Source organism: Lynx canadensis, chromosome A1 (genome assembly GCF_007474595.2).
Source record: "Lynx canadensis isolate LIC74 chromosome A1, mLynCan4.pri.v2, whole genome shotgun sequence".
Taxonomy (NCBI): Eukaryota; Metazoa; Chordata; class Mammalia; order Carnivora; family Felidae; genus Lynx; species Lynx canadensis.
Window position 1 is genome coordinate 22,661,109 of NC_044303.2, and position 9,564 is coordinate 22,670,672.

Genomic DNA, 9,564 nt, shown 5'->3' on the forward strand with positions numbered 1-9,564 from the left:
TTTGACTGACTTGGTTGACTCTCATCTCTACTCTGTATAAATATCTACTATTATACTCTGTATTGCAGTTATTTCTTTGTTTTTAATCTTAATCGACTTGCATGAATAGGTCTTAAAAGGAAGACAAACTAAGTACTATGGAAGTATAGAAAACCAATTTATGAAATTGAGAGGTCTCCAAAAAATATGTGATAGGATTTTAAGAGGCAGCAATGAAGGAGTGGGGATCAGGATGAGACAGGGAAAAAGAAGGAAGGGACAACTCAAAAGTTGGCAGTGATACATATTTACTGCCATGTATGCATGATACAAATTTACTGCATGATACGTATTTACATGTTTACTCAAGTTTTAAGTCTTACACCACAAACAACATTCCTGCTCCTCTAAATTTCCTTTCCCTGTTTGCTTGAACCTACTTCAACCACCATTTCCATCTACTGTTACTTTGCTATAAATCATTATTCATCACCCTTTACATCTTTCTTCTACTTCCACCCAACACTATAAGCAGGTTCAACCCTCTGAACTTGGGTAGATGACTCATGCTCCAGTAAAGAGTAACAAAAAGTACTAAGTGTCTGCAATAATGATAGAAAGGTAAACCACTTTCAAATGATATCAACACACTTACAGTAATACTTAATTGGTATAGAATTTAATAAGTTTTCTTGTTAGGTTAAGAGATCTTTTTATATACAATGAATATACTTCATTGTCATAAATTATAAATGTTCATTACTCAAAAGTTTTGCTCATGTCTGAACTTAAATAAAAATTTTATCATAATAGGCTTCAGAAGGCTCCAAAATGAGAAAAACTTTGGCTTTTTTAATAAGTGTATATTTGAGGGGTGCCTGGGTGGCTCAGTCTGTTAAGCGTCCAACTCTTGATTTCAACTCAGGTCATGATCTGAAGGTTCCTAGGATGGAGCCTTGCCCATCAGGCTCTGGGCTCTGAGCTGACAGCACAGAGTCTGCTTGGGATTTGCTCTCTCCCTGTCTCTCTCTCCTCCTCTGGTAGCACGTACATACATACTCTCTCAAAATAAAAAAAACATTTCTAAAAATAGGTGTAAATTTGATATGGAAGAGAACATTGAAGAGTCACATATCACAATAAACATTTGATGCATTCAAAACAAGTTTAGAGTATTTTTCTTACATTTTAAAATTTCACTGTTCCACACTTTATTTTGAACTTGAACTTTATTTCAGTTTAAGTTTCACATACTCTCCTATCCAATTGTTTTCATACACCTCATATTCAATGTTATTTTAGGAATAACTCCAATTATGACCATCAAAACTTTTAATAAGAAAATACTTTAAAGTTGTGATCAATTTTATAGTAAGAACATGGCATCTTATTCGTGCTTTGGAAAGAAAAACCTTTTAAAGATGAATGCTACAGAAATACAAAGGAAAGTCTTTGTTCAATGTTAAATCTTTACAGTGTAACAACATGTTAACAAAATTCTTATATTATGAGACTCTTGGTGTAAGCAAAGAATATTTCTTGTACATATTTCTTGTATAACCTGTTTCAAAATTAGATATCCTTAAACATAAAGAATGAAAAGTGACTCCTTGATTTGTTATGCCTGAGAGTGAAAAAAACCAATACTTAAATCATAGTATTTAAAGAATCAGAATCAGGTATAGAAGCAGGAAGAGACCTCTGAGCAGTCCAGCTCCCTCAATTTTACAGCCAAGTAGCCAAAATCTTAGGAAGGTCAAATGACTGTGTAACAAGCTTCTCTGTTCTTTGCCTGTCCTCTTTATATAACACTTTCACATTTCCCTATTCAAAATTTAAAAAAATTACAGATTTACATTCTATTGCCTACATACACACTTCTGTACTTCGGTCCTAAGGAACCTGCACTAGCATCTAATAGTCTTTTTCCTTCTAGTCTATCCATAGAGAAAAATTTCCAAATATTTCTGAGATTTCCAGATATTTCAGAGAAATGGCCTGCAGGACTTGCTACTCCTTCAATTCTTAAGATCCGTGGTCTCTTATGTGCTTTTAGTCACAGTTTTATTTGAGAATATCATCAAAGCCATGGACCTAGTTCTCGGGGGAATGAATTAAACAGTAGTTTTAGATATGTCAAGGTCTTCAGGTAGAGATCCCTTACACTAGACTACCAAAATAGCCTCAGCATTAAACCAAATTACCACATATATTTGGACTATATTAATCTACCAAACCAACATACAGTATGTTTCTCAGAACCACAATTTGACATCAGGTGCTTTTCTTGAATTGAAATGAAGGCCAACGAGAATTGGTGTATGTTCTGCCACTAGAAAACAATCAGCAGTGGTCATTTAATTGTTCATGGTAAAGATTCACAATGTATTTCTGAGACAAAGCAAAAGAAAAGTTTCTCCCTTGACGCACGGCAATGTTTTCCTTCATTAAATAGAAGCGACATAATCCACTATGATTTCCTTTTCTCCCTTGCATCAAATACAACTTCCCTTAGCCTAGATTTTTCTAACATCATTTCATATTCTGCCCTTCCTACCCTTCTCTCTTCCTGCTAATACTTGCCTTTTATTCTTTTACTAACATGTTATGAATTTGTGTGTTAAAGATTTTTTTTACCTTTTGCAAACACTGTAGTGTTCAAAATGAATAATTTTTAGAATGAAAATGACGAATGTATACAATAATTTCACATATCTCATATTCAAACTTTGTTCTATACGCTCTTTTTAAACTTTTAAAGTTTAGGTATAATTTACATATAATAAAACACTAAAATCTTAATGTTTATTTTCATCCGTTTTAAAATCAGCAGCAGCTTTAAATTCTTTTTGGAAGCAAGAAGGGTAATATATGAATAAATAGTTGATTCACTCATGAGCTGATCTGTGACAGGCTGGCAGGGGGAAAACAGAAAAGGGTAGGACTAAAAATCAGAAGACAAGATAAGACATATAACAATCATACAGATAAGAGTAACAAGGTTAGCCCAGAAAGGTGGAAGTGAGTGATCTTGCAATAAAGCCCAGAAAATAGGCTTGATGAAAACAAAGACAAAGTAAGAACGGCTGAGGAGCACACTTGACACACTATTTGTTTATAGTGGGTGTCTAATAAAGCTTTGTTTATTCTTTCAACAAACATTATTATAAGCCTATTTTGAAACAAGTCAGATTTGTTGCCTCCTCAAAGTCACAGTTGTAGAAATTTAGTCAAGAACTCAGAAGTTACCCAAATCCTTACGCTTCTAATAGTTAACTACCAGAATACTCTCTCTCACCCCGAAGAAAAATTAGTTACAAAACTAACTGATTTATACCACTATTGTAGTGAATCAAACATCTACTTTATAGGCTGGGTGGTTATTTAATTGGCTTCTTGATAAAATTAAAGTTTGAAAGTGATGACTTGTATAATGAGATTCACTACATCTCAAATAGGTGGCACATGTTATTTCTTCCCCGGAGAAAACCTCACGCAAAAAACGAGTTGATTCACAGACTTAACCTTCAGAAGTATACAAATCTTGTATTAAAATAACAGTTTGGCCTGAAGCTATCAAATACAAAGTACCTATTAAATACACTCAATTCTCTATATTTATTTAACTCCCTTTGCAAGGAGTTACTATGTATTTATCAAATCTTAATCTAAAGAATTTTCAAGGTATCTAATTTCACTTTGGTTCCTTAGAAGTCAACATAAATATCTCGAAAAATCTAGCATTTGATGATCTTCCCTGAAGCAGACAGCCCCTCTGCTGTTGTTCTTTTTTCTGAACAGAAACACCTTTCAACAAAATTAAAGTTTACTGATATGATTCATTCATCAACAAACATGTGAGTATCTACTAAGGGTCAAACACTATATAAAAATTAGAAATGCATGGGGCACCTGGGTGGCTCAGTCGGTTAAGCGGCCGACTTCGGCCCAGGTCATGATCTCGCGGTCCGTGAGTTCGAGCCCCGCGTCGGGCTCTGTGCTGACAGCTCAGAGCCTGGAGCCTGTTTCAGATTCTGTGTCTCCCTCTCTCTGACCCTCCCCTGTTCATGCTTTGTCTCTCTCTGTCTCAAAAATAAATAAACGTTAAAAAAAAAATTAAAAAAAAAATTAGAAATGCAAACATATACTAATATACTGATAACAAAAAGCTTAATTCACAAATAGTGATCTATAAGCAAAATAACTCAAACAAGAAATGAACAGTTACGTGAATAAGTCTTGTAAATAACATCAATATGTAGAAGAATATTCCAATATAGAATTAACACAATTTTTAACTCTTTGAGTAAATGCCATATTCAAAATGAAAGCAGAAGTAAACAAGGTCAGGGCATATGACTGCTTATTATTTCATTATTTAATGATGACTAAAGAGATAATCAAAGTAATAGATTACTAAGACACTATAACAGTAAAATTTTCTCCAATAAGACTACAAGCTTATTGGGCGCCTGGGTGGTTCAGTCGGTTAAGCATCATCTTGGTTTCAGCTGAGGTCATGATCTTACATCGTGAGATGGAGCCCTGCGCTGGGCTCTGTGCTGACAGTGTGGAGCCTGCTTGGGATTCTGTCTCTCCCTCTCTCTCTCTCTCTGTCCCTCCCTTGCTTGCTCTCTCTCTCTCTCTCTCTCTCTCTCTCAAAATAAATAAATAAACGTTAAAAAAGAAAAAGAATACAGCTTATCAACTACGTATCTTGTTACCATTCACCTGCTTCTTATATGAACACACACAGGCTAACTCTTATTTCCATATCAATGCAATACACAAAGAATTTAACCCTTTAATGTTTAAATTTATCAATTATAAATAATACTCATTTTTTGGTGTCACTTTATTATAAATTTCCCAGTCAAAACAATAAAAAAAATAATACAATTCAGGCAGGATTCATCAACAAACAAAAGTTGCTAAACTTAATTTTATAATTAAAAGGGTATTAAAACATATTATTGCAACATATTACTCTCAAATTAGTTAAGTAATTCAGGAAGGAAAAACAAATCACTCATAAATTCCCTAAATTTTCAAAATTGATACTTGGAAAGAGTTTTGGCCCAAACTGAACCAAACTAGAAAATATCAACAGTCAGGGTACCTGGGTAGCTCAGTCAGTTAAGGGTCCTACTTTGGCTCAGGTCTTGATCTCACAGTCCATGAGTTTGAGCCCTAACAGTAAGTTCGAGCCCAGCATAGCTCACTGCTGTCAGTGAAAAGCCTGATTCAGATTTTCTGTCCTCCCCTCTCTCTCCCTTCCCCAGCCTGTGCTAACGTAAATAATAAAAACATTAAAAAAAAAAAAAAAAAAAGGAAAGAAAATAGCAACAGTAAAACATAACTGGATCTTAGCCTTTTCTGAAAAATGGTAATTTAGAACAAAAAAACCAAGTATGTGTCCAAAGGTTGTGTGGTATCTTCGATCCTGAAGGAAATACCATCTATATTCAATGACCCCCATCCTGCACATACTTTATTCCTCCAATTTATTTGGACTTTAAAAAATGAGTATCCTTCAAATACAAATATATTCAGAAACAACTCATAGGAGCTTTTAAATGAAGACAAAATCTGAACCATATTCCAATATAGTCAAAGTCATATTAAGAGGGGTAAGGTGTGGGCTAAGGGTAAGGAAAATAAAATTATGAACCTAAAATTTAGCCAAGTAGTATAACTTTTATTCTCCAAAACTTACTTCAATCAATTTAAGGAAGAAAAAAAGTTCATTTAAAAAGATGTAATTTAGCTCTGTGTGTAAAAAAGATTAATACCACACCAAATGTGAACATCCTTGAATGTATTGAGGAAAGTGGTAATTTAAAAACTGAAAGTGTTCTAAAATATTAACTCAATTTTATGGGAAAGAGGAAAGAATGTTAGAAGATTCCTTCATCAAAAATAAAAGAGATTCAGGATTGGAGCCACTCACAATCACACCAATTAAATCTTGAGGAACAATTATGGCAAAGAGAAGCCAAGACTGGCAAAACCACCACTGGGCAGTCAAGTCCTTTTTATCCCTAAAGATTAAATTTCTCCTAAACAGTTTTTTTTAATGCTATATTAAGACACCACAAACAATTTAAATTTATAAATATATACTCCTATACATTTCTTGAAAACAAAGTCACATTCCAAACACAAAAGCAATCAAATAAGAGAAAAACAGGTTTAATACTGACTTCTTTCTTAATTTTTACTACCAAATACAAAGAAATAAGAGAAAGGAAAGAAAGAAAACTCTTTGTGAGGTGGCTAGCATCCCAGAAGGCATTTCTGCATAAAAAGAGTTAAAGGGCAAAGGCTCAGCTAAACAGCCAGTGACCATTTGCAAACCTCCTAGGTATATTCCCAGCAGACACATTATCAGATTAAAGGAACTGCAAACAAACGGCTGAAACCTTTCTTTGTCCAAGCCCAGCCTCTTCTTCCTGTGATGTCATATTACAAATCTAGCGAGCCTTTCTTTTCCACTTCAGAGAAAGCCCATCTCACAATACATCTGGCAACGGAGGAAAGGCTTCAATTCAGCAAGAGCTAACACGCTTAGGAATTTATTTCGGAAACTTTAAAGACTCTTCTGCTTACTACCGTCTGGAATCCACTTCACGAATACCAAAAAGGAAAACCTTATTTAAAAGGAGCAAGAAGTAAGTGAGACCAAACTGGGAATGTTTAAGTCTCTGAAACTCTGCACTGAAAAGCAAAAAAGATTGCTAACTTTAGCTTAAATATTCTGGAGCATAAAGAAACAGTTCTGAAATATTCACTTTGCCTACTGAAATGCAAGTTTACCAGAAGAGTAGTTTTATTCCTGTTTCAAAACACCGCTTTTCTTTAAATTTATAATCTAACAGGCTGGCTTCACTGACTACATTTCTTTTTAAAGTTGTTCGTGGGCTACCTAAACCCTGGATTCATGGATTTTCTGGAAACCAGAAAATGAGAGTATTTTCCTGTTGAAGAACCAAGTGGAAAATTTACAACAACGAATTTCATGTTTCCTGTCGAGATTTCGAAGAAAAAGGAAATATTTATAAAATCACCCAAAGATACAAGGAATTTGCAAATACTCCAGAGGTTATAAAGTGGTCACAATCTGAATACCAAAGAAAACTGCAGCAGACCAAAGGATTTAACACTGTAAACTGGACGTGCCTTTATAATGGTAAGCAATAACAGCTCCCAATGCTACTACGATGACTCCTTTAAGTACACTTTGTATGGCTGCATGTTTAGTATGGTATTTGTGCTTGGGTTAATATCTAACTGTGTTGCCATATACATTTTCATCTGCACCCTCAAAGTGCGAAATGAAACTACAACATACATGATTAACTTGGCAATGTCAGACTTGCTTTTCGTTTTTACTTTACCCTTCAGGATTTTTTACTTTGCAACCCAGAATTGGCCGTTTGGAGATCAACTCTGTAAAATTTCAGTGATGCTATTCTATACCAACATGTATGGAAGCATTCTGTTCTTAACCTGTATTAGTGTCGATCGGTTTCTGGCAATCGTCTACCCATTTAAGTCAAAGACTCTAAGAACCAAACGAAATGCAAAAATCGTGTGTATTGCTGTGTGGCTAACTGTGATAGGAGGAAGTGCACCAGCAGTTTTTTTTCAGTCTACCCACTCTCAGGGTAACAATGCCTCAGAAGCCTGCTTTGAAAAATTTCCAGAAGCCACATGGAAAACGTATCTTTCAAGGATTGTAATTTTCATCGAAATAGTAGGATTTTTTATTCCTCTAATTTTAAATGTAACTTGTTCTAGTATGGTGCTAAGAACTTTAAATAAACCTGTTACATTAAGTAGAAGCAAAATAAACAAAACTAAAGTTTTAAAAATGATTTTTGTACATTTGGTCATATTCTGCTTCTGTTTCGTGCCTTACAACATCAATCTTATTTTATATTCTCTTATGAGAACACAAACGTTTGTTAATTGCTCAGCAGTGACAGCAGTAAGGACTATGTACCCAATCACTCTCTGCATTGCTGTTTCAAACTGTTGCTTTGACCCTATAGTTTACTACTTCACATCGGACACGATTCAGAATTCAATAAAAATGAAAAACTGGTCTACTAGGAGAAGTGACTTTAGATTCTCTGAAGTTCACAGCACAGAGAACTTTATTCAACATAACCTACAGACCTTAAAAAGTAAGATATTTGACCATGAATCTACAATATAAGCTGCCTGAAATAAAACCGCTGGGACTTCACTGGGCACCTCTAAGTTCCTTCAACTGTGAAAAGTGTTTTCTTGGACAACTATTTCTCCGCCTTTGAAAGAAAATAAACATGTGGACATTTTAAAGTTATTAGTATAAAAATTGTATTCAATGTGTTAACCATTAAAATGTATTCTATTCTGTATACATACCACTTTATTTTTCTGAGCCAGTTTGATCTGTTCCTTCCTCTTCATTAAAAAAATCCCTAAAAAAAGTTGTTCAAAGTCTAAAAGTGACTGATTTCAATCATGTGGTGACCATGTGCACTGTCTGAATTTCTTAGCAATTTTAAACTAAACGAAGTATAACATTAAATGTTTTAAAGTATTTAATATTTTTATTCAACATATATCTAATTTCTATTTCAATTTGAAGTGAAATGACTAATCATGTTTCTTGAACTGTAACATAAGTGAGAAAGGAGAGTAATTTGAAAGAGTGTTTGGGGAGTGTTTTTGAAAAAACAGCTAAAAATGTCTTCTGTAGACTAACAACACACTAACGCTATTTGGGGATCTATAACAGTTACACTTTCAGATAATATTTAGGATTTTGTCTTTGTAGGAAATTCATAAGAAGCATATGCTATCTCACTATATAGTATAGTATGCTTTCAAATTGTTATTTTGATCTATTCACTGGATATAATAGCACTCAATTTCAAAATAATATACACCACCAAAATTGAGAGGGAAGAAACTAACAAAATTGTTGTTTTGCTAAGTCCATTAAGAAAATACTACTTGGAGGTACATTTTAAAGGCATATTTATGTCATAATAAGTAACTTGTATATTAAGTATTTTAAGTCAGAAACACCACAGATAGTAAGATCGTGAAATACAAGACTCGGCACTTAGAAAGCGATAAATAAATATATTACTTCCCTTCCCTCTTGACCATTTAAAGCCAAATATTGAACAGATGAAAATATTATTTCCAGTAGGCAAAGTGTTATTGTATGTCAATATAATTTATAAAGTAAAAACATAGATCCATAGGCAAAATGTTATTGTATGTCAATATAATTTATAAAGTAAAAATATAGTTCCTTATGTAAAAAGCAGGAAAACTACAGGGCCAAATTACTCAGTACAACTACATTCCATTTTCTTAAAGAAAAGGTATCGATTTGAGCAATAATTTAGATATTAAGCACCAACTACACTAAAACTTTTTCATTTTCCAACATATTTTTTTCTTTCAAATTCAAGCAGTTCTCCAAAGTTAACTAAAAAAGAATACTTTTTATTTGAGAAAAATGCACATAATTAAATTCAGCATTCAGCCTACTTTTTACACCTAATCTTTCACATCCTGAAT

At 33.7% G+C, this 9,564-nt stretch overlaps 2 protein-coding genes across 6 annotated transcripts in view; one reads left to right on the forward strand and one right to left on the reverse strand.

The window, feature by feature from the left end:
- RB1 (RB transcriptional corepressor 1) overlaps nucleotides 1–9,564 on the reverse strand; it is a 180,627-nt gene that overhangs the window by 55,901 nt on the left and 115,162 nt on the right. The window lies entirely within an intron of this gene.
- LPAR6 (lysophosphatidic acid receptor 6) lies at nucleotides 6,456–8,456 on the forward strand. Its single transcript, XM_030310643.1, has 2 exons — nucleotides 6,456–6,650; nucleotides 6,890–8,456. Exon 2 carries the CDS (start codon nucleotides 7,166–7,168, stop codon nucleotides 8,198–8,200), a length of 1,035 nt encoding a protein of 344 aa, XP_030166503.1. The 5' UTR covers nucleotides 6,456–6,650; nucleotides 6,890–7,165; the 3' UTR covers nucleotides 8,201–8,456.

Bases quoted from the DNA above. Each gene is read 5' to 3' on its own strand.
- LPAR6 (XM_030310643.1), top strand. From the start codon at position 7,166: ATGGTAAGCAATAACAGCTCCCAATGCTACTACGATGACTCCTTTAAG.